This window comes from Brassica oleracea, chromosome C7 (assembly GCF_000695525.1).
Source record: "Brassica oleracea var. oleracea cultivar TO1000 chromosome C7, BOL, whole genome shotgun sequence".
NCBI lineage: Eukaryota > Viridiplantae > Streptophyta > Magnoliopsida > Brassicales > Brassicaceae > Brassica > Brassica oleracea.
In genome coordinates this window covers 24,735,843-24,761,541 of record NC_027754.1, presented here as the reverse complement: position 1 = coordinate 24,761,541, position 25,699 = coordinate 24,735,843, and the positions used below count along the sequence as shown (strand labels likewise).

General features: G+C 35.1%; 2 protein-coding genes across 4 annotated transcripts; both read left to right on the top strand.

Annotated features, from left to right (window-relative positions):
• LOC106306928 (protein NRT1/ PTR FAMILY 6.2-like) lies at positions 1–5,813 on the top strand. 2 transcript variants are annotated; one of them, XM_013743726.1, is made up of 8 exons: positions 1–80; positions 162–264; positions 1,838–2,055; positions 3,353–3,588; positions 3,680–3,985; positions 4,197–4,543; positions 4,793–5,356; positions 5,392–5,786. In XM_013743726.1, the coding sequence occupies exons 1-7, from the start codon at positions 78–80 to the stop codon at positions 5,311–5,313; spliced, it is 1,734 nt and encodes a 577-aa protein (XP_013599180.1). In that variant the 5' UTR covers positions 1–77; the 3' UTR covers positions 5,314–5,356; positions 5,392–5,786. The 2 variants fall into 2 exon arrangements, with proteins under 2 accessions (XP_013599180.1, XP_013599179.1); XM_013743725.1 differs by having other exon boundaries at positions 4,793–5,813.
• Positions 5,814–10,313: 4,500 nt separating this feature from the next.
• Positions 10,314–25,656, top strand: LOC106305963 (nuclear pore complex protein NUP205). Of its 2 annotated transcripts, none has more exons than XM_013742401.1 (45): positions 10,314–10,599; positions 10,689–10,784; positions 10,923–10,997; positions 11,074–11,178; positions 11,276–11,386; positions 11,906–12,065; positions 12,503–12,588; positions 12,701–12,823; positions 12,899–13,126; positions 13,507–13,596; positions 13,957–14,100; positions 14,318–14,434; positions 14,525–14,731; positions 15,068–15,169; positions 15,273–15,410; positions 15,815–15,945; positions 16,035–16,154; positions 16,302–16,425; positions 16,542–16,739; positions 17,421–17,539; positions 17,761–17,911; positions 18,090–18,202; positions 18,291–18,372; positions 18,471–18,557; positions 18,680–18,757; positions 19,272–19,478; positions 19,913–20,005; positions 20,075–20,188; positions 20,282–20,452; positions 20,557–20,612; positions 20,697–20,769; positions 20,842–21,032; positions 21,158–21,284; positions 21,363–21,440; positions 21,518–21,682; positions 22,126–22,296; positions 22,374–22,511; positions 23,050–23,193; positions 23,345–23,446; positions 23,541–23,627; positions 23,752–23,883; positions 23,960–24,060; positions 24,334–24,453; positions 25,167–25,287; positions 25,377–25,656. In XM_013742401.1, the coding sequence occupies exons 1-45, from the start codon at positions 10,459–10,461 to the stop codon at positions 25,455–25,457; spliced, it is 5,598 nt and encodes a 1,865-aa protein (XP_013597855.1). In that variant the 5' UTR covers positions 10,314–10,458; the 3' UTR covers positions 25,458–25,656. The 2 variants fall into 2 exon arrangements, with proteins under 2 accessions (XP_013597855.1, XP_013597854.1); XM_013742400.1 differs by having other exon boundaries at positions 23,538–23,627.
• The last annotated feature ends 43 nt before the right edge of the window (positions 25,657–25,699 follow it).

Sequence of the window (25,699 nt, the reverse complement as noted above, 5' to 3'; positions counted from 1 at the left end):
GCTTCTGTGGCATACAAAGAGCGGACACTTAGCAGAAAATTAAGGCTATTCTCATCAAAGGCATTACTAGAAGAAAAATGGTTTGGATAATCTTTTTCTTCACGCTTGTAAATTAATGGTTTGTAAGATTTTGAACTGGGGACTGATGTGGTGGTTTTCAGGAGAGCAAAGGGAGTTGGACGGTGGCTGATGCCGTAGACTACAACGGCCTACCGGCCGATAAATCCAAAACCGGTGGCTGGATCACCGCAGCTTTCATTCTTGGTTCGTTTTCTTCTCTTCTATTTTCTTCATTATTATTAAGTTCTGGACATAGGTTAGTAATTTCTGGTATCTTCTCTATACTTTTGAAGAAACATTTATGCATTTGTAGATGTACTATTTGTCCAAAAATATTGCCTCTGTACTTTACTATACATAGATGCATTTGCAGATATACTATTTGTCCAGATTTACATTTAGATATATTCATGTGGCCATCATGATCACGAAAATCTGCGTGAAGTTTACTCATCTATGTATTACTAGAAACTAATCTTCATCTACGTGCTACATGCACAACGTACTGAGTTATTTGGGGTAAAATAATCATGCATAATTATTATTATTTAATATATGGTAAAATGAACTAAAAGACATATGTCGCGCACATATTGGTAAAGGGTGATAGTCTACCAATACGTAGTTGATTAAATTTAGTAACGAGGGTGGTTGTTCATGCGTCTAAGTTTATTATTTCCACAATACGTAAATATATGGTCAAGAACAAAAGAGTTTCAATCTCAAATCAGTCACACTCACACATGATATGATAGAAATAAGTCTTGAATATAAAATATGATATGGCGTTGTTCTGAATCACGCTAAGTGTAGGAAAGATAAAGAGAAAAGAGACACGCCACATGACTCCCCATGATCCCATCTTTACTCATCCAATCATATACTCCAATAATAGTTTTCTTTCCAAAATTTGAATAATACACAAAAGATATATTAAAATTAGAGAGAGAACACGAAATTAGATATCAGGATTCACGTGTTTACTTAGGATTTATAAAAACGCCGATCTCTAATTTATGCCCTCTTGTTTTGTTCCTTAGATATTCCAGTTGTCTTAGTTAGGCCAGCTCCATCGGTTACAACCTGTGAAAAGTTCTAAAAAAAAAATGTTATTATAGTAATTTAATTATGTATTAATTTTCCAAAACCAGTTGAAACACTACTGCAATGACATCTGTCTTTTTAAGTTTGCAACCGATTCTTAAAACCCTGTAATCAGAATCTTTCAACGTTCTCTCACCAAAATTATTTTTTTTTTCTTTTTTCTTAAATGCTAAAAACTCATTGAAGAGCTTGCGATGGAGCTGCTCTTATAATTGTCCGGACTGTCCACATTTGGTTTCGTTGTTTTCTGAGAGACAACACATTTCCATTGGTTCCCTACTTTTTGTAACGACAAATATAATTGATTTTTTACAGACACGACTCATTCATGGATTTAATAATGCAACAATCTCTTTTGGTATACGTTACAAGAATAAATAGTTGGAGTCCGGAAATTCTATGGATTGGTCGACAGTCAAACTTATTTATGACTCCTTAGTAATGCGAGTTTCAAACATTATCGAAATTCTAGTGTATAAATTAAATTTACCGGCGCCTTACCTGTTTTTCGTATTAATCATTGAGTCATTCACTACTTGGATATGGGTTGTGAAAACCGGAAACACTCAACATTATTAGAAGATTATTATTTTATGTAAAATGGACTGACTAGAAATCTTGGAAAATGGGAATATAACAGAGCTGATAGAATATCTTTTAAAAAATATTGCAGGGATAGAAGTTGTGGAGAGGCTATCAACAATGGGAATAGCAGTGAATTTGGTAACATACCTGATGGAGACAATGCATCTCCCAAGCTCAAACTCTGCCAACATTGTCACTGACTTTATGGGCACTTCCTTCCTCCTCTGCTTACTCGGCGGGTTTCTAGCTGACTCCTTCCTCGGCCGTTTCAAAACCATCGCTATTTTCTCAACAATTCAAGCTTTGGTATGACTCTGAAACAAACAGCTTTGGTTAATACATATATATATATATATATATGTATACATAGTTATTTATTTTTTTTTAAATCATTATGGCCAATAACTGGATACCTTAAAAGGATGATAGTTTATATTCCATATTATTTTAAAATAAATAGGAGTAAGTAAACTCAAAATAAGTTTAAGTTTTACTCTAGTGGTTTGATTGGTTTCCCTTATTTTTTCTCAAATTTTAAAATATTAATTTATGCACTTCTTGTTCATTTCTTTTTTTTGGTCTAAAATTTCTTGTTTATTTCTAATAGCACCCTTTATTTGATTAGATTTAAAATTGCACTCTCTTTTTTTTGGCACAAAAAATTTCACTCACTTATTTTAAATTTTAAACTAAACTTAAAAAAAAAACATTTCTACATCAATAAAATTACATAATCACATACAAAATAATAGTAGATTTTTATTTAGACAGTACTATATTACTCTATTTAAACTATTTTTGTGTTTTGCAAAAAAAGTAACATACATAATACCAAAACTTAGAAAAACACAAAATAGTTTAAATATAGTAATATAGTACTGTCTAAATGAAAGTCTACTATTATGTATGTTTAATGTTATTGTTTATATATATATATATATCATTATAGAATCATAAAGTTCTATATTTAAGTGTTTAACTAACTTTTTATTTATAATTATGTTTTAAAGTTTAATCATTTTATACATATTAAATAAAAAGTTTTAAAGATATATTTTGTGTATTTTTTAGTTATGCATAAAATAAAGTTTTGTCAAAATTATAGGGATTATTTTGCAAATAAAAAATTTATAACATCAAAATGGGTTTGTGAATAGCATTCCCTCAAATATTGTGTAAATTATTTACATCTTCATTTTGTCCCCTAAAATAATAGGAATAGATTTTTCTTAATATTTTTTTAATGTATTCTCTCATTTGATGCACCATTGAAGATATCATTTCTTAGTAAAACTTAGTAAGTTGAACAGTTGGCAAAAAACTCCGATTCAAAATTAAATTTTTTGTTTCCTAATATATACAAAGCCCATAATTTTACCAAAAATAAATAAACTATTTTTGTCAACTATTTTGGTCAAAAATAAATAAGCTAACTAAATATACCTTCAATATAAAATTTTGACAAGGCCTTCAACTGAGATCATATTTGAAACAAAAAAAAAATCAAGAGAAGAATTAAACATATGTTTGATATTAAACCTGGAAACAACCTCATAATTAATAGTTTGAAACGGTTTTAATATCCTGTATACACTATATATAGGGAACCGGTGCACTAGCGGTGGCAACAAAGCTTCCAGAACTGCGTCCGCCAACATGCCACCACGGTGAAACCTGTACGACCGCCACTGCTTTCCAAATGACATTTCTCTACATTGCACTTTACCTTATAGCCCTTGGAACTGGTGGCCTTAAGTCTAGCATCTCCGGCTTTGGGTCTGACCAATTTGATGACAAGGATCCTAAAGAAAAAGCTCAGATGGCTTTCTTCTTCAACAGGTGAGGTTAAGTCTTTTTTTTTTTTAATTTCATTGGCAAAGTAACATTTTTGTTTATTCACTAAAAAAAAAATTGGACTTGGCTCGCGCAGATTCTTCTTCATCATTAGCATGGGGACATTAATGGCTGTGACTGTTTTGGTTTACATACAAGATGAAGTGGGAAGATCATGGGCTTATGGAATCTGCACTGTATCTATGGCTATAGCTATTGCAGTTTTCTTGTCTGGAACTAAGAGTTACCGTTATAAGAAGAGCCAAGGAAGTCCCGTTGTGCAAATTTTTCAAATAATTGCAGCTTCGATTAGGAAGAGAAAAACGGAACTGCCTCAAAGCATTGTCTATCTTTATGAAGATACTCCCGAGGGCTTGAGAATTGAACATACTGATCAGTTTCGGTACGTTAGTCTATTTCAGTTATAACAAACAAAAACAAGTAATTTAATGTAGAATTTCCTAGCTTCATTAATGATCTAGTAGAGATCTTCCATAGAGAGTGCTCAGGTCAAGTTTCGCTCTTAGGGGGATGACTAATTAACCTACTCTACTACGAACCTTAGCAGTTGTATATTAAACTAAATTCTTATTTAAAAAATTTCTTGAGTGCAGCATGTTGGACAAGGCGGCCGTAGTTACCGAAGGAGATTTTGAACAAACTCTAGATGGCATCGCAATTCCGAACCCTTGGAAGCTAAGCTCGGTGACCAAAGTTGAGGAAGTGAAAATGATGGTTAGGCTTTTGCCTATTTGGGCAACCACTATAATTTTCTGGACAACATATGCCCAAATGATTACATTCTCAGTTGAGCAAGCTTCAACCATGAGACGCAACGTTGGAAACTTCCAGATCCCAGCAGGTTCTCTCACCGTGTTTTTCGTTGCGGCTATTCTTATAACTTTGGCTTTCTACGACCGTGTCATCATGCCTTTTTGGAAGAAATGGAAAGGAAAACCAGGTGAGATAAGATGCATAAAACATTCATATATATACATACATACGTATAGTCTAATTCTTTCAATCCTGGCTTTATCTTTTAGAATTTAGATATTTTTGTTTTAAAAGTCTATGGTTTAATTTTAGACTATTTTATCAATTTTTAACATGAAGATTATTTTGTCACTTTTGGTATAAAATATATATGGCCTATTTAGTTATCTTAGAGTATCTTTATTTAATATCCGTTACCTATGTATTGATAATTCAGGATTCTCTAGCCTGCAGAGAATGGCTATTGGATTAGTCTTATCAACCGTTGGAATGGCAGCTGCAGCCATAGTTGAGCAAAAGCGTCTATTAGTGGCGAAATCTAGTACACAGAAAATATTGCCCATAAGTGTTTTCCAACTCGTTCCACAATTCTTCCTAGTAGGATCTGGGGAAGCCTTTATATACACTGGCCAACTTGATTTCTTCATAACCCAATCGCCCAAGGGAATGAAAACAATGAGCACTGGACTTTTCTTGACTACTTTGTCACTAGGCTTCTTCGTCAGCAGTTTCTTGGTTTCAATCGTCAAAAAGGTCACTGCAACTTCTGTAAATGGAGGATGGTTGGCTGATAACATCAACCATGGCCGGCTCGATCTCTTTTATTGGCTTTTAGTCATTCTCAGTGGAATCAACTTTGTTGTTTATCTCATATGTGCCTTATGGTTCAAGCCAACAAAGGGTAAAGACTCGGAGGAGATGGAAAAGGGTAAGGGTTTTTCAGTTGAAGACTGTTAGTTTTCTTTTTCAGTCACGTTTCTAGTGTAGCCCTGTTCGGGAAGATGTCGACGCAGCGATAAGTTACTAAAAATTTAACGCTCACGACGGCAAATTAAAAAGCCGAGAATTGAAAAGTGACGCTGCGATACGATGATGTTGCTACAGCTGAAAAAAACAGCGATCACCGAAATAGCTTCCGACATACTCTTCACATACTTAAGCCTCAAATTACTTAATATTAAAGATTTTTTGTACTCTTGATCGCTGACGCAGCGATCTGTTTCCGAACAGGCTTGTAGCATATTATCATGCAACAAAGTCGCTTCCCATCAGGTTTCTTGTATTCCAAGTAACTGGGCCATGTGACCTGTGTCTAAATTCCTACTTGTCAAAATTGTTGTGCCTTCACTAGTTACGTTTGTAACCTTTGTCACCTTTTCTCTTCTTGTTTGGTATCCAACCGAGTGAAAAGAGAAAATAGTTTTAATTAAGCTCATATACGCATTACTCGTTTTTTATTTACTTATTTATGCTCTTCTCGTCATATTACTATGATTAGACAAGATAAATGTGATCGAGATATATAATAATATTGTTGCTCGTTCCATAGTGTAACCGCTTCGGCAAATTTGTAGCCTTTCCGCTCAGTGGCTTGACCGGATGGTTAGAAAATTTGCTTTTCTCCATTCGATTATGCCTGCAATCTATCGTCCTTTGTATTCCTCCTGTTCATTCGTCTATTTTAGATCTATTTAATATCGTCTTTAGATCTCAAATGGATCCACTAAAATCGAGTTTGGAGTCTTTCCCAAAAGATTTGCAAAAACTCAAAACTCGTTGTCAAACACAAGAATAATTCATATTTTTCACGTCATTGCATTTTACCACTTTTATCTTATACAATCCCTAACATATCAAGTTATTTACAAAGATCCTTTTAACTTTTTTTTTTTAAAACCAAACAAATATTTCAAACAATTTATTACGTTCACTTACTTACGAAAATAATAATGTTATTAATTATGCAAACCACTAAGAACAATCAAAATTGAAGCTTTAAATGCCTTCAATTGATTATTATCTATTGTCTCACTCTTTGCACACAATACTCTATAATCTTCCATTGTCTCCCCAATTTCATCCAAAAACTCTCATATTTTAGTTTTCAAAATCCAATTGAACTTTCTCAAGTTTGATAATTTTTGGTTTGTTTTGTCTGAAATTCAAACATGTGGGGGCTTGAAAAAGTTAAATACGAAATCACACCATATTAAGGTAATTATTCATTTGATTTTCGTCTTCATCAGATATGTGTCACGAAAGCAGATGATATATATTAGTTTTGAAATTAACAATTTCAAGGGAGATTTCATTTGAAGTATGGTAATTATCATTTGTAAACGAGTATAGTTCATTTGAAGTCTCCTTAAAAGCGAGGTTAATTTTTCATTTGGCCAAACTTTAAATTTTTGAAAGGAGACTTCAAGATATATTCTGCTGAGGAGAAATGTCATATAAAGTCTATTCATGTCAGTTTTGTGTTTGAAATAATGTCAAAACATTAACCAAAAAGTTAAATAGTAGACTTCTCTAATAAACTCAAACTTTTTACAAAATAGCCTACTAATTTACATAAGAAGACTTCAGATGAAGTTTGAACATCGAACAGCTTTTGTTTGAAGTATTCTTTCGTAATTTATAGTTTCAATATTAACCTAAAAAGCAGACTTCGTTTGAAGTATACCTTGTAAATTAATTTTGGTATATTTTCATGTTATTCATATCCATAATGAATTTTAAGATTTACTTGTTCCTTCATGTGTGTTTATAAATTTCTTACTTATGAATGAATTTTACAAGTTATGTGTTACACATATGGGATATTAAATTTCTTGTTTTATTATGCTTCTCGTTAATGTATGGAAACTTTGTTTGAAGATTGCTCTAATAAGTTTTTGATGTTTGAAGATTGCTCTAATAAGTTTTTGATCAAGATCTATTTATGTTTTCTTATGTGGCTTAATGTGTTTTGAGAGAATATAGTCGCTCTAAATGCAAACTAAATGCAAACTACCTGATCATCTTTGTTCAAATTGTGTAAGTTAAACTCATCTCTTTAGGTAGTCACTTGCAAAAGTCGGCTATATAAGTCTGAACTTTTGTTATATTGAACTCGTGCAATGTGTTATTTTGTAATTGTGTTATGTTGAAATTGTGATACTATTGGTGTCATACATAATCTAGTGTATTGGTCTACACAACACATGTCTAGTACAAAAATTTAGCTTGTTAGTGCACTTCAATCATTCATGTCAAATTATACAAATTTAATATTCATAATATAGTAAAACATTAAATTTGATGTCTACTAAAAAAAATATGTTATAATAACGTTAAATTTGATAGTTTACACAAATTAATAATATCAAATAAAAGTAACATAACCAAATGAACATCAGGTTTAAGAGGCATATTGAAGCAAGAAACATAGCTAAAATACAAGAGAAACGCAACCAAAATTTTACTTTCATAAGATTTTTTAAAGGTTACTCGATTTTTTCATAATCTTTATGGCTCAGATGAAATCTATTATAATGGGTTAATATCTTAAATTTGATGGATGAAAATTGAAAAATTATATACAAATTCTATAGAGCTGCAAAAGAAAAATAAAAATAATACCAATAAATAACGAAAGAAGTATAAACAAAAATTGGTTAAGAAATCCATCTTGCTGAATTTAGATTTGGTTAAGATTTAAGAATTACTTCTTACTATATTCTAGGTGAAATTGAACCACATTTGATTTATCAATACACGTCATCTTAGTAATATCATATTTTTAACCTATTAAATTATGACGTTTTCACTTGAGAGTGTTTTCAATTAATAAGGGGATCCAAACCTTAGAACCAGGGATTGATATCTAAGATTTTGTAGTATAGAGTTACGCTACTAGAACTAAGGTTCATAATCCAAACTGTTGTAGTCCTTGCTCTCTTAATCTATAAAACTGTACTTTTGATAGTTGCTCCTGATTGTCTATTCCTTACTTTTCGCTTTAAAAAAAATACTAGATCTTGATCCGCGCTTTGCAAGCATGGATTATTTATGAAAAAAAATTTCACTAATAACTTAACAAATATACTGTTAATTTGTAAGAATTTTGTGTATTTAAAATATTTTTGTTTTTAAATCAATGATTTTAAACTCGATCCCAACCCGTAGTCAAACCAGTTATTACGGTGATCCGACAATTCGATTTAGGTTTTAAAATATATCCATATTTAAAAAATCACTGAAGCCCGAGACTAACCAATTGAATCGATAGATGACCGATATGTAATCCAATTTGATTTAAATTGTTATAGTTTCATAATTTGTCACCGTTTAATCCAAATTTTAAAGTTTGTTGTTTTGCAATTTTATGAAATTATGAAATTTATACAAAATTTTGATAGAGGAGATGATACATATAAAATAATTAACAACTATAAATATGTCTTGATCATATTACTCCTTGTTATATAGCTAAATCAATTTTATTATAATTGTTTTGTATAATTTATCTTGTTAATAATTTATATTATAATTGGTTTAAATTTGTTGTTAACAATTAATGTTAAGCATTTTTCTTTAGATAACATATATTTTGAACATTTTTCGTAATTATTTTTGTTATTATGTTTATTGTACAATGTATAATGTTTATATATATATATATATTTTAGGTAATGGCTATTATTGAATTATTATGGTACTTAAGTAAATGATATAACCATTATTTAGTAAATATAAATAAAATTAATTTAATTAATTTATTATTAATTGAATATTTTTGTAGTATTTAAACCTGTAAAATAAGTTCTATTTATTTTCGATGTTTTATAAATTATTTGAATTTGTTTTAACTATTTAATTTATCTAAATAATCTGAAAGCCAATTGTTAGAAATTATTAGAAAAATAAGTTCCAATATTTTATATTGTTTGGGCATAAAATTAATTATAGTGTTGTTTGGAAACATGGATATTAGTATAAATAAATGAGTATATTGTTTGGAAACATTGATAGTAGTTTAAAGAAATGAATATTAGTGATTTAATGTAAGTTTAACTATAAAGTAGAAATATGTATTTAATTTAAAAATTTACAAAATAAATGTTAGGTCCAACGCAATGTTTCTATTTTAATAAAAAAAAGATTATTTTAAAATTATTATTTTTGTGCACAGAAAACTACTAATTTACTTCTAAATAGATTTTTTTTCTTCGATATTTTTATTAATTAAAGGGCCAAGCCCACCAACCAGAACAACAACAAAAGCAAAAAAACCCAAACAGACGGGGCAGCTAACAAACCACACTACGGGCCTAAAACCCAACAAAACGAAAACCCTAGCAGCCGCATGCCGCCACCGACACGGCCACGCAAACTCTGCAACTTTACCGGATCCCACCGGACCTAAACAACATCGCGACCTCTTAATCTTCCGATTATCGTACCACAGAGAAAAGGGAAATAAAACCGGAAGCCCTAGAACCACCGCCTCCATCTTTCGGGACACCCCGAGCCGACTACAACGACTCCCGCAGAGCCAAACCCACCAAACGTCTTCATAGACAAAGGCCACATATGCCGACGACGCAGAGCTAAGAGAACCTCCACCCCCGGAGACAAGAGCCGGCGACATCGGAGCTATATAAGCTTCCACCTCCCGAAAACCAAGCCAAAATGAGAAATACACTCCCTACTTCTCAAAATCAAGCACATCAAACCGAATAAAGAATCCAAAATGGACAAAGAAACACAACGCCGGACCGATGGTGGCTGTGGAAGCCCCTCCATCGGCCAGAAAAAACAGATCTCTATTTCTCTGTCCGCAACAGTATGTGATCAGATGCAAACTATTAGAGAGATCCTTCTGAACAGATTAAAGAGGAAAAAAGAATAAATTTATAAATTTATAAATTTATTGTATTTATGTATTTAACACCGTTATCAAATGCTCATGAGTCCGTAAAAAAAAGAGGGCAGCGCGTCAAAATCTTAAAAAGGTCTAGAGGCGCTTTAAAGCTCGCTCTCTCTCTGGTGTTAGGGTTTCTGTTCGGGGTTTTGTTCGTTAGTTATTCCGCGGCTAGTTTCTCTCGTCTGCTACCTGAAATGGTGTCGCCGAAAGAGTTAGCGGCCATCGTACAGTCTTCGCTGCTCGGAACGTCCGGGACAAGCCCAACGCAGCGAATCGAACTCACTCATGCCATTCGCAACTCCTTCTCCTCTTTCCAGAACCTCCTCTCTTTCCCGGTAACTCGATTCGGGATCTTTCGATTTCAATTTTTCCTGATTTCTCTTGTGCTCTGAATCTCTTCTTTTTTTTCTCTTTTCGGTTTCAGCCTCCGAAGGCGTCCGATAGAGCGCAAGTTCAGTCCCGAGAGATTCGACTTCCTGATTCGTTACCGATATCGTTGGATGACCAAGATGTTGCGATTGTAAGTGTTGCTGCTTCCTTCTCAGTGGTCACTGATTATAAAGCAAAGTTCCTCTCTCGATTTATCTTAGCTGCTGCTTTTGTGTTAGATGATTCCTCTATGTTCTATTAGATCTAACGGTACTGTAACTGATTGCAGAGCTTGAAACTGAGTGATGAGCTTCACCTCAATGAGATAGATTCTGTTCGTCTGCTTGTATCTGCAAACCAAGAGGTCGATCCCCTTTCACTCTCACCTCTTAGCTGAGCTAATTTTTTGGATATGCTCTTATATTTTATCCTATGCGTAGTGGGGCTTGATGGGACGGGATCCGCTTGAGATTCAACGCCTTGCAATTGGACTATGGTACACAGGGAGAAGAGATCTTACATCAACGCTCTACACACTCCTGAGGGTATAGCTGGCACTCATGTTATATTTCTACCTATTTTTTTTTTCCTTTGTATTCTTCTTTGCATCACCCACACGTTACCCTTTTTCTTGTTGAACAGGCAGTTGTTATGGACCACGGGGTTGAGCCTGATCTTATAGCTGACATTCAGGGCCTGTTAGAAGATCTGATTAAAGCCGGGCTCAGACAACGGTTAATTGCTCTTATAAAGGTAATTAATTACCACTTTGGTTCTTTTGGGATACATCCTCATACGTTCATGCTGTTTTCCCTCTTCTTTTTTTGAATCGTTTGGTTAATGTTTTATGATACTCTTAAAATTGTCGACCACACAAGCTTCTTAGTTCAAGACGCTTGGGTACTTTTACACCCTATGTGAGCCTCATCTTTGAAATTTGTTTTGGGTGACTCTATATTAGCGTTAAATTCAAATGAGAGTTGCGATTCCATTTTGTGTAACACTTGTTATTAACATCTTTCTTTGCATTAAGACCAACATGAGTTCAAGCGTCATCTTTTGTATATTCTGATGGACATTGGCTTCGGATGATAGAGTTTATACCTAGCGAAAGATTTCATTTTAAACTCAGACAGTTAATGACTGTCTCCTAAATCAATTATCTTTATAGCTGAACCTTTTAAGCAAAAGATGCTTTTATAAGATCTTGCGGCATTTTATTTTAGCCATCATTATGTTATGATTTTCACGATAGCAAATTTTTGTTGTTAGGAACTCAATCGAGAGGAACCTTCTGGCTTGGGTGGGCCCTTATGTGAACAATACCTTATTGATTCGAGAGGTGCTCTTGTTGAACGAAGAGCTGTTGTTCATAGGGAAAGACTGATCCTCGGACATTGCCTTGTTCTTTCGATTTTGGTTGATAGACCTGGTAAGCTTGACTATTTTTTAATAAAGCTTTTGTCCGAAGCGTGCCACTTGCTTAAGTAATTAAGTGCTGCTTTTCGTAACTTCTATTGTATACCGTAGCAAGTAAAACTACCGATAAGTTATTATATAGGTTTTGCTAGGAAAGTTATGTGCCAGACTAGTTAGGTCGTTACGCAATGTGCTATGAATATATTGTGTTTTCACTTATGCTATGTCTGTTGGCATGCACTGAATGTGCCTGCATGCTTGATTGAAGTTGAGTATCGTATGTGATTTATGGTGTTTGATACATATGCTATATTTTGACTCTTGTTTTGTTCTATGGATATTAAAATGGTTAACCGATAGTACTAAAGCACTGCTGTTATTTTTTCTGTTTTTGCTCTGAGGATATTTGCAATTTCATTGTGATGCTTCAAAGGAATTTGTTCTTCGCAGGTCCAAAAGATGTGAAGGACATATACAATGTTTTAAAAGACAATGCAGCTCAATTAACTCAAGGAAATGACACCATAAACTATCAGGTTCATGCTAATCCTCTCCATGACATGGGAGCTTTTATGACTTTCGCTTCATTTGCTGCTTATTATATATATATTTTTGTATTACGTGACATGATTAATTTCTTCGTTGCAGATCAATTTTAGTCTTCTGTTTTCTCTCATCATTACCTTCATATCAGATGCCATCAGTGCACTATCGGATAAGTCATCTATGATATCTCAAGATGCTTCGTTTAGGACAGAATTTCAGAATATTGTAAGTCGAGTTGATGCATTTTCTGTCGCGGCCTGTCCGTGTCACTGAAAACTGACACATAAAAACACACTTCAGGTCATGGCTTCTGGCAGTGACCTCATTGCTGATGGCTTCATTGGTGGCATAAGGCTTGCATGGGCTGTGCATTTAATGTTGATATATGATGGAATATCTGGAATGGATACAATTTCTGCTGCGTCAACAACTGATATGGGGTACATATGCTCCTGCCTGGAGTCCATCTTTTCAAAAAATGTGTTTCAGTTTTTGCTGGATAATGTTCTTCAAACTGCAGCCTACCAGGTACTTAAATTTTAGACATCATTGCCAGGAATTCTTCGTACTCAGTTAATGTCTGTCAAATGCTGGGCGCCTGTTGGATTCTCTGCGACTTGATATCATTTGACGAACATTAACTGTGAAGAGTTACTTTTATTTCCAGCTAGTAGATGACATATTTGAATTCCTGAGCTTTTATTGAAGAAAAGTTGTGATATAGATCTCTACTTGAGAATATGGTTTCATTATATTGGTGTTCGGTGGGTTCCTCTTGGATGTTTTATTTATTCGTGCATCTTGCTTAATTAGTGACTCTCAAATTTACGCCTTGTTACAGATTTTTATCTTTGACTCCCTTATGTGGGTCTATCAATTACTGACATTTTGGTGGTTGCTACACGCAGAATGATGAGGAGGACATGATATACGTATATAATGCGTATCTACACAAGTTAACCTCTTGTTTTTTATCTCACCCGATTGCAAGAGACAAGGTTTGTTCAGTATCTTTACCTAGCATTTGTGTAGTATTGATTATCTGTTGGTGATCAAAGTTTGAACGCTGCAACTCAATAAAGTAAAGCTTGGTGAATTTTTATCCCTAGGTTCATGGTGTGTTAAGTATGACAAAACTTGGTGGTATATGCTTTTCGAATGAGAAAGTAACTTTTTGATGCATTAGTCACAATCTCTGATGATTTCTGCTTGATCACTTTTGAGATTAGTGGCATAGAAAAATCAAAATTTTACGGCTACACCTGGATATTTTCTGATCTGATAGTGTCTGATAAGTTTAATATATGCCATCTGCATGTTTATTCCCTGCGTCTAGCCTGATCATTATTATATTTCAGGTGAAGGAATCCAAGGACATGGCTATGAGTGTTCTTAATTCTTACCGAATTAGTGATTCACTTGACGGCAGTATGCAGACTGAAGAGGCTGACAGGCCACTGCCCTTTATTTCCCTTATGGAGTTTGTAAGCAACATATATCAGGTAAAGAACCACTAGCCAGTCGAGCAGTTATTATTTTCTTTGTCTTGTTATTGTTTCTCGAGAAAATGTTTGATATATGTACTGTTGATATGTGTTGAAGCTATTTTTGTCTCTCGTAGCATAATAATGAGTATTCGAAACCCAAACCGATTGGATCATATTTCATTTTTCATACCATATGTCTTCTTTCGAGTCTTGATATTACTAGCTCTTGCAGAAAGAACCGGAGCTACTCTACGGGAATGATGTCTTGTGGACTTTTGTAAATTTTGCCGGAGAGGATCACACAAATTTCAAAACTCTTGTGGCATTCTTGGAAATGCTGCGTACCTTGGTATGAGAAGTCTTTATATTGTTTTTTTGTGAGACCCCATTTACTCCGTTATTCATTAAGTTTCCTTACTGCCATCTTTACTCTGTCCAGGCTTCCACTCAAGAAGGTGCTTCTAAGGTCTATGAGTTGCTCAAGGGTACAGCATTTCGCAGTATAGGATGGGCCACTTTGTTTGATTGCATAGGAATTTACGATGATAAGTTCAAGCAGTCTCTTCAAACTTCTGGAACGGTGATGCCAGACTTCCTGGAGGGCGATGCAAAAGCACTTGTTGCATATCTGAATGTACTTCAAAAGGTTATATAACGTTGTTTAAATATATTCTGGCTCTACTTTCAATCTAAATTTAATAACCTTTTTGTAAAAAAATGATAACTAAGGCGTCTCCTAAGAAACATGGCTTAACTGCGATTCGGTTCTAATTGCTTACATACGTGCTTTCTCTCTTCAAGTGGATCCTTTTCATCTCTGAAACTTATGTTTGAACATACTTGCAAATGCTTCCTCATCTGGGAGGGATTGGGCAATATGTTGTTTAAACCTCCTTGCAAATGTTTTCTCTTCTGTGAACTGACTTTTACACTGCATATATTTTTTTATTTGGTCAGTAAGTGTGTCTTTCATATTCTGCAGGTTGTTGAGAATGGTAATCCTACTGAGAGGAAAAATTGGTTTCCTGATATCGAACCATTTTTTAAGCTTCTTGGTTACGAAAACGTTCCTCCATATCTGAAGGTCAGTGGCATGCTGGAGATCCTTCTCCTTACGCTTTGACTGTAAAAGCCTCTGGCATCAGTACATATCTAACTTGCGTTTATGGTTACTGTATTTTCTGCAGGGTGCTCTTAGGAAGACTATTGCTACTTTTGTTCATGTATTTCCAGAAATGAGGGACTCTATCTGGGCTTTTCTTGAGCAGTATGATCTGCCGGTTGTCGTGGGATCACCGGTTGGAAAGACTGACCAATCTTCTCAGGTAAGTGCTTGGCTTCATAGGGAATATTATTAATATACATCTCAATTTTATTTCTTTTGTAGTTGTTTTGATTTTTATTACTGCATTGATTTTATGTTTTTTATTTACTTACGCATCAAAGAGGGTTTGTCATCTCGCAAAAGATTATTTATTTTGCCATGTAAAGTAGCTGTTTGTCACAATATTGATATTTGTCTTATTCCTCAACAATTTCATAATATTCTAAGTATGAAAGAGTTTCATGTGATGCTTTTTTTCCTGAGTACTCACATAACTCGTTGTTCTATGTTCGTTGTAGGTAAAGTTAGTATGGCATGTGTTGTTTGGTGCATCTTTTTGTTATTCCAGCTGGAGTGAATCTTTAGCTTATTTTGAAACTAAATAAGATTTTTTTTTTTATGCAGGTCTATGATATGCAGTTCGAGTTAAATGAAATTGAAGCAAGGAGAGAACAATATCCTTCAACAATATCGTTCCTTAATCTTATTAACGCTCTGATTGCCGGAGAGAAAGATGTGACTGATCGTGGTCGTAGGTAGTAGCCTTAGATTGTCGCATCTCTACGTGAATCATAGTCATAGGAATTTTGGGGCTGACGTTTCTTATATACATGTTTTTTTGTAGATTTATTGGCATCTTCAGATTTGTTTATGATCATGTATTCGCCCCCTTTCCTCAAAGGGCATACTCAGATCCTTGTGAGAAGTGGCAATTGGTTGTGGCGTGCCTTCAACATTTTCACATGTAAACTTGTACTTTTATTTTTGATGTTTTCCTTTTTCTTGCTCTGCCAGAATATCGTTTTTTTTTTCTTTTAGCAGAAATAAGGACATGTTTTAAATGTGTATATGCATGTTGAGGTGGATTAACATTTTCTGCATTTCATTTCAGGATCTTAAGCATGTATGATATTCAGGAGGAGGATCTTGATGGATTTACTGAGCATTCTCAGTTTTTGGTGTCAGCTGAAACATCTTCACTACAAACGCAGCTACCAGTTATAGAATTACTAAAAGTAGTAACTAAAATTTTCTTGCTTTTTGTTTTTACAGTGGAAACTCAATCCTTATCTCAAGCAGACATGTTATATATGATATATATAATTGGTTGAACTTTTTTTTTTTCTCTCAGGATTTCATGAGTGGGAAAACACTGTATAGGAACCTTATGAGTGTCCTTCAGGTTGGGGTCAATTCCATCATGAGCGAGCGAATGAGTAAAACTTACGGGAAGATCTTGGAAAAGGCTGTGCAACTCTCTTTGGAAATCTTATTACTTGTCTTTGACAAGGATTTGCTTGTTTCTGATGTCTGGCGTCCGCTGTACCAGGTACCTTGTTGTTCTTGTGATGCATCAAAGCTTTACTTTGTGTTTCTTCTAATTTCTCGAACTCAATATGTAGTGGAAATGCAGTTATATATATAAAGTAGTTTTTTTCAAAAAGTATTCATAGGTTCTTCTGAACACAGAGTCAGAGATATCTGGTACCGTGTAGGAAGTTGACATCATCTGTTACTAAGTTTAGCTATTTCATCAATTTATACAACTTCCAATCCATACAGATGTATTCTAGAATTTGCACACTTTGCTCGTCTGCCTATTTTTTCTCTTAAACTTGTTCAGCTTTCTGTTGTCTAATTAACAATGTTGTATTTATCTTCGCGTATACCATTCAATTAAGGTTATTAACATTAAGTCAAAGGTGAAGGGTACAAAAGTTCAGGCAATTTTCTTTGTGATCATAACCTACTTGACTAATAGCAAGAAATAGTATTCCTTCTCCAACCTGCTCCACTCTTTTGTTACGTGGTGTAAAATATGAACATGGACACTGTTGTTAATTTGGTAATTGCTTGATGAGTCGTGGAATTAATGCCCAACCGTGTATAGTTTAAACGAACATTTTTTTTCTTTCTTCATGAAGCACAATCAGCAGCCCTTTCCATGTTTTTATGTTATAAGGCACAAGACGGTCAGGTAACTTAATGTTTAATTTTGTTATTTCTGCAGCCTTTGGATATAATTCTCTCGCAAGATCATAATCAAATTGTGGCCTTACTGGAGTATGTCAGATATGATTCTCTTCCTCAGATTCAAAGATCATCAATCAAATTGATGAACATCTTAAGGTGATAACAAAATTTTATAGATCCACTTCTTTTCATTTGTAGTCTGTTCAGTCATATGTAACTTGTTTCTCAGATGGCATTGGCATATACCATTATGAGGCTTTCAGATACACTAGTTTTAAAAATAGTTGATTGATTTCCTTTGCTATGTATAATTAATCTGTCCTTGTGTTTTAATTTGCTATGTACATGGGTTTTAATTAATCGTACTCTTGTAACAGTTCTCGCTTGGTTGGACTCGTTCCAATGCTGATTAAAATGAACGCTGCAAATTCCTTGATTGAGGATTATGCGTCCTGCCTTGAGCTACGACTTGAAGAGGGTGAAGTTGTCGAGAACAGCTGCGATGATCTAGGGGTCCTTATTATGCAGGTTATTTTCATCAATTGATGGGTTCACTTTGTAGAATATCATACTCTGTGCACTATGGTTTGGTCTAGGGATGTTAAATGGGTTTTCGTCGCGTTTTAATGGTTTTACTGTCTTTCATTATTATTGATTTATCCGTAGACCTTATAAAATCTCAACGATATGACCATTGCATTTGTAGCTTCTGGTTGATTGTATCAACCGGCCTGCACCAAATATCACACATTTGCTTCTTAAGTTTGACCTGGACGCCCCCGTGGAAGGCACAGTTTTGCAGCCTAAGTTCCACTACAGGTTTGATTGTCATTTGTTGGCATTGTATGGTAATGTATATTTCCCAACCATAATCTTCAAATTTTTTTTTTTTTTTGGCAATCTGCAGTTGTCTGAAGGTCATTCTTGAAATGCTGGAAAAACTTCCAAACCCTGACATAAACTTCTTACTCTTTGAGTGTGGCTTTCAGGTGAGACATGCTGATCCAGGATGATGACTATCTGGTCTATTCAAAGAAGCGAGTTCTATTTGGTCAATTGTTTTTTAACGATCTTTCACACTTTGCAGCTTTTGTGTGAGTTGAGTTTGGATCCATTAACTAGTGGTCCAATCATGGATCTCTTGAGCAGCAAAAAGTATCAGTTTTTTCTTCGGGTACGCTAGATTATCTTCTCCTTGTACCTAAATGTGCCACTCTTTCCTTGGTGGGCTGTCCCATCTAAGTCACAAGTGACTTATTGTTTACTCATCCTTTCTTATACGCCTTAATGTTGCAGCATCTCGATACCATCGGAGTTGCTACCCTTCCAAAAAGAAGTGGTAGCCAGACGCTCCGTATTAGTTCACTTCATCAGGTATCTACTTACTTTTTTGATAGTATCTGACCAGTTCATTCTTTGTATCAACCATTTTTGTATATGATAGTTTTTTCCTAAAATATTGACTGCCTATATGCGGTTTTCTTCTTTTTTTCACCCAATCCCTTGTCTAAATTTTTTTTCTTACCAAATCGATAATCATACCAGTGATTTTTCATCTTTTCATCTTCGGCTAGTTTTTCATCAACGAAAATGATAATCTGCATATATGCACTCTTTCCTTCTTATTGTTGTGACACCTTAAAATTTCTGTAGGTAGATTCGTTTCTTGTTATGTCATCTGTATGCAATTTCTGTTTTGCTAAGTTATCATGTGTTCTGTTTCTGTCTGTGGTTAAAATACTGTATGCACTACGCTTTATCTCTTTTTTTCCGTTAGTAATAGTATCCATCATCCGAATGTGTTCCTAGAACAGATCAATAATTTAAATTAAGGAGTCCTTTATGTTATTGATATTGTTGCTCATTTATCTATCTCTACCATTCTCAGAGGGCGTGGCTGTTAAAGCTCCTAGCTATTGCATTGCATAATGGTTCTGGAAGTAGTTCAGATCACCTAGAGGCGTGTCAGAGCATACTTTCTCATCTTTTTGGGCGAGAAGTAACTGAAGCAGGGAACGAACTTTATTCTTCCACTACATATCCTCTTCAGGATGGTCTTGATTATGCTGGAACTAGTTCAATCAGTAAAAGTAAGGTGAGTTTAGAGTCTCTAATGGTTTGATGCTTAAACTATGCGAGTTTCGAAACTTCCTTGTTTTATCCTAGGGTCTAATAATGATGCTCTCACTGATGTTTTGCCTGAATGATTATTAGTAAGTATGTTTATTGGTGCTACATGTGTAGCACTGATCTGTCAAGTCTACCATTATATTTATTAGACCATCCATGGATGATACAAATAACTGTACTGACTCCACTTTCTGAAGTCAGCAGCATGCGCATCACCCAATAGTTAGTTTTCCTTGAACGATAGTATTTTAAAAAAAATTATGTCTGCTTTTCCCATACAACATCACTTTCTTTCGCTGTACTTCTGAAAGTTGTGTATGTCATCATTTCTTGCCTAGTTTGAGGTTGTTCATGGCAGCAGCTTTCTTACTTTTGTTTCTCTTTTTGAACTGAGTTCAGGTACTGGCGTTGCTTGAAATCCTCCAGTTTAGATCTCCTGATGCTTCGATGCAGCTTCCTCAAATTGTGTCTAGCCGACAGTATGACACACTGGTAAGGCTTGAGAATATGTCTGTGTGTCTGCGTTGAGTATATTGGTCTGAATATGGAGTGTAATTACAGGTGGAGGAAATACTTGGGAACCGTGATCCCTCTGTAAGTGGCAGTATCTACTATTATTCCGAGCGTGGTGATCGCCTGATTGATCTATCTTCCTTCAGTAACAAACTCTATCAGGTCTGTTCTTGTGATAGTTGACACCAGATCTTCTCTCCAATAAATTTCTCCTTAAATTTTTTTTTTGTGCTCATTAATTCTATTTATGTTTAGAAACTACATTCTGGATTTCCCCTAGTGGATAGTTTTCAAAATGTTGCTGAGGTTAATGAAGTTAGAGAGACAATTCAACAGCTGTTGAAATGGGGGTGGAAGTATAATCGAAACCTTGAGGAGCAAGCCGCCCAACTTCATATGTTAGCTGGCTGGTCTCAGATTGTTGAGGTTGATTGCTTTCCTAAAAATCTCAGATCAGCATGATTATGTGCCAATTTTCCAAGATATCACGTATTTATCCTTTTTGTTATGCTTTATCTGTTTTGTTTTAGATATCTGCCTGCAGAAGAATATCTTCTCTGGATAATCGATCTGAAATTTTGTATCGGTGAGTTCCTACCGTGCCAGAGGTTATTTGTTTGTATAGCTTTCTTGAACATTGCCTGACTTTTTCTTCTCTGGTCGTTGGCAGGATACTTGACGCCTCTCTAAGTGCCTCTGCTTCTCCAGATTGTTCATTGAAAATGGCGTTTGTACTTACTCAGGTGCGTTTTAGCTTTCGAGTTTATTCTATTGTGTAAATGTTCTCTCCATGTACTAACTTTAGGTTTTAATAGGTCGCCCTTACCTGCATTGCCAAACTTCGTGATGATAGATTTTTGTTTCATGGTGCCTTGAGTTCTGACACAGTGACATGTCTAGATGTCATGATGGTAAAACATTTATCCACTGGTGCTTGCCACTCACTTCTTTTGAAACTTGTTATGGCAATTCTAAGGCACGAGTCATCAGAATCCTTGAGAAGGCGGTATGCTTTTAAGCTCTAGTTCTTGTATTTGAACTTAGTTATAATACAACACGCAGTTATTTTCTGCCCAGATGCTCTATATTCAGTTTATCCCCGTTCCTAACTCATTTTCCTTTCTCTGTCAGCCAATATGCATTGCTCTTGAGCTATTTCCAGTATTGCCAGCATATGATTGCTCTGGAGGTGCCAACGTCAGTCGTGCAATTCTTGTTGCTTAGTGATCAAGATGATGCAGATTTGGATATCCAGAAGGTATGTGTTTACTGATTAGACGAGACGTATTTTGTTCAGACATGTATGTTTCGATGCTGATTTTTCTTGTGTTTTTAGATTGACAAGGAGCAGGCTGACCTTGCTCGTGCCAACTTTGCTATAATAAAGAAAGAAGCTCAGGGCATCTTGGATCTGGTAAATGTTACTTTCTTATAATTAGATATAAGCGTATAATCATTTGCACTTTTTCACATTGAGAATACGAATTTCAGGTAATCAAGGATGCATGTCAAGGCAGTGAATTTGGAAAAACGATTTCACTTTACGTGCTGGAAGCTCTTGTTTGTATTGATCACGAGAGATATTTTCTTAGTCAGCTTCAGAGCAGAGGTTTCATACGGTCTTGCCTTGGCAGCATTAGTAATATCTCCCACCAGGTATTTTTCCTCTTAATTACTGATTATGTTATGTATTGTAAAATATTTATAGTAACCTCATTGATGTAAACTTTTTTTTTGCTTTAACTTTGGTAACTACTGGTAGTTAGTTAATTTGAGTTGACTTAAAAATCAGCACCAATAGATAAAATTGCATTGAGTAAAAAATGCCCTAATTCAAGGTTACAGTATACATATATGTAAGCTGGTCAAATAATATCGCAAGCATGTTAAATCTTCTTTAAGATGCATATTGTGGCCAATTAGCAGCTGGTTTGACTTTCTGATCCATATGAAAAGTAGATAGACCTTATGTTACTCGTGTCTTTTATACTCTATTTACTGATTAGGCACTGATGATTATATAATCTTCATATGCCTCTATGTGGGTATACTTATTTCTAGGACTTGCATTCATACATGTGTATTTGTTATATCATTAGGCCCAGGATGGAAGACATTTGCTGGAGTCACAACAGCGAGCATGTACCTTAGAGGCAGAATTTGCATTGCTACTTAGAATTAGCCACAAGTACGGAAAGTCTGGAGGCCAGGTTCTGTTCTCCATGGGTGCACTGGAACATATCGCCTCATGTAGAGCTACCAATTTCAAGGTAAAAACCTACAGTTATCTGCTTTTTTTATGTGACCTCGATATTTCTCTGGTTGTAAGCCCAAAAGTACATTCCAGGGAAATATGAGGCGGGTCAATATGAAGCTTCAGACTGACACAGGATATGATGTTCAAAAGCAACGAACAATAATTACTGCTGTCCTAAGATTGGTGTTTGCCCTCACTTCATTGGTTGAGACCTCTGAATTTGTTGAGGTCAGCCTCTTTTCTTTGGAAGAACTTGTTTACTATCTTTTGCATTGCTAATGCAGCTTTCATATTCGGACTTTGTGAGTTCGTTGAGGAGTTATGTGAGAATGATCGCTGAATGACAGATTGCGAGTTCAGTTTGTTTGAAAATTAAAATCAGTATTATTTTCTTTTACTGATTTTTCTATTGTAGTTGTTATACATCTATGATGCCTTTAAGGCTTTAACAAGTAGAAGTAGAAAATGGTACTCGTCTTTGAGAATTTAAGTTGTACAGGGACAATCACTTGCCAATTGCAGTATGCTTGCAAGACATAGAGAACAATCTAACTAATACTGGATATCAGAAGCATTTGTAAAGTTTAGAACAGTTTGTATTGTTCTTGTTAATTATTCTGGATAGCTGAACCTTATTATCTGGACTTATTAACACGTAGTCTTTTTTTGCTATTTAGTTACAAGTCATTTTTTTCTGGGTGACCTGCTCTTAAAATGCGAACTGCATTTACGTTTCTTATTCTCCTTTTATCTGGGCGTTTGATAGGGGAGGAATAAAATTGTTCGTGAAGTTATTGAGTTTATCAAAGGACATCAATTGCTTTTTGACCAACTTCTTCGTGAAGACGTAACCCAAGCAGATGATTTATTGATGGAGCAAATTATACTGGCAGTAGGAATATTGAGCAAGGTAATTCTCTGTGGTGCTTACAGTTTTCTTATTTTTTTTCTTATTGAAGGGTTTTTGCTCATCTTTTATAATTGTATCTCCAAGCAGGTTCCCCGAAATACCACAAGCGAGTTAAATTGACTTTTATAGAAATTACGTTCCGTGTTTGTAGGTCTGGCCTTTCGAAGAGAACGATGAATATGGAGTTGTTCAAGGGATGTTTGATTTGATGAGCAAGCTTTTCACACCGTCTCGAGAAGGACAAGTAGTTCAGGTACATGGATTAGCGCCTCACAAATTATTGTCATCTAGTCCTCGGTTTCTTATATTTCTGTTTCTCTTTTGTTTTCTCCTCTGGTGGACAGAAGGGATCAGAGCTCAAATTGTCTCAGTTGCGATTCAGCTTGACTTCTTTCTTATATTTTCTAGTGACCAAAAGTTCTTTGAGGTTACAGGTACCGTTGTAGCTATTTCCCTCTCTATGTTCTGTCCATTTCTCATCACCCTGTTGTTTTTACCAAATAAAACATAAGTAAATGCTAATGCCCCTTCTCTTTCCCCTTACTCCCGCCGCCACAGATATCAAATGATTCTTGTGATAACTCCGCTAAACTACGGCAACCAACGTTGATGCTGCTCGCATCTCTTCTTTCGCATGTGACTGATTCCCTCGAGGGAGCAGCAGAGAAAAAGTCCTTACTCCTTCATAAGGTTAATACTATCCTAATTCTTACTCTTCACAATTTTTTAACTTACATATATTCAGAATTGTATGTATGATTTGCAGATTAGAGACATTAACGAGGTCTCAAGACAAGATGTAGATGCAATAATCAAGATGTGTGATTGCCAAGAATATGTCACAGCAGCAGACAACATACATAAAAGGTCAGTAAATTTCTTTCTTCTGCTTGCTAAATCGCCCAAGAAGAAGTAGGTCATATATATAGAGTATGTATCTTTGATATATTGATTAAGTAGAGATAATGCTTACTTCTTTGTATCATGATGGTGGGTAAATATTATTTTAAACACCTAATATGCTTAAGCAAATAGTTCAACTTCACAAGTTGATGAAAGTAAATGTCACCTGAAGAGACTGTCAGGTACTCTATGCTTGACTACTGTATTTATGTTCTTAATGCTTGTTATTAACCTCAGGAGATACATAGCTATGGTCGAAATGTGCAAAATCGTGGGCAGCAGGGACCAGTTAATCACATTGTTACTACAACTCACAGAGCATGTACTGAATATCATCCTGATCCATCTCCAAGATAGGTATGCCACTTTGTCTTCAGCCATAAATATCTTAGTTTTCTGAAGGCTCTCTTAGTCATGATTCTGGATGAGACTACGCAAATTGTGACAGCGAATCTGTGTTTAAAAGCCTAGGTGCGCTTTGCCCATAAGGCAGTGGCTTAAAGGCGATGCAAAGGCGCGCCTTGGAGACTGTAAGTTAACCGGCACTAAACCAAGTAGAAACTAAACCCTACTCTAACTAATTAACCAATCTTAAAACCAAACGTCAAAAATACTCCTCAAAACCCTAACTTCCTCTTTATAAAAGTTAAAACCAAACATTAAAAATACTCAACAAAACATAGATCTAACTGTGTTTTGCTTAAGGTTAGAGTATTATCTACTCTTCTCTAGTCTCATAGGTTCTTCTTCTTATTATAACTTCTTTACATAACACCAATACTCGTGCTTGTTACATAACAAGACAATAAGACATAGTTAACGTTAACTTTCAACTAGTCTTCAAGGCGAGCGCCTCGGTGCGCCTTGGCGCAAGGCGCAAGGCACACACCTCATCGCCATGGAGCGCCATGCGCCATTTTAAACACAGCAGCGAATAACTCACTCTTTTTACATCTTGTGTGGCTGCAAGTGCAAATCCAATTATTGACTAGGTTTATGCATAGAAATATATGATGTTCAAACGAATCGCTCTTGTGCGTCAATGCTGAAAGCCTTTTTTGCATACGCAGATCTGGTAGTTCGAATGAGTGGGCATCATCATATGGTTCAAAATCTCATCAACAACAGGAAGTTGCAGATCTCTGTGGCAAATTGTCACCTATCATAGAAAGGCTTGCATTACTGAATGAGGTATATATATTAGCCTAATCGATTTACAAAAAAAAAAAAATTTGGTAATCATCATGTGATTAAAGTGAAAGGACTTTTCTTGATCGCAGGGAAAAGTAGGACACAACTTGAAGGTATTCAAGAGACTGGCGAATACAGTAAAAGAAATGGCTGTCCAAAAGTGTTTATGATCGGCTCTCAAGGAATGTAGAGAATCGTATCTGGGTGTTGAACTATTTCCTTGTATGAAATGTCCAAATCAAAAATGTATTTGTCGGTATGTATAACTTGGCTCGCCGATTTCACTACGACAAAATTGCAAGGTGTATCCACGAGATTCAACTCTGATAATGATTTCTCTATTACCGGATATTTTATCTCCGCTTTCAACAGATACTCTCGGCCGAGGGTCTTGTCTGCTGTTATCTTGACA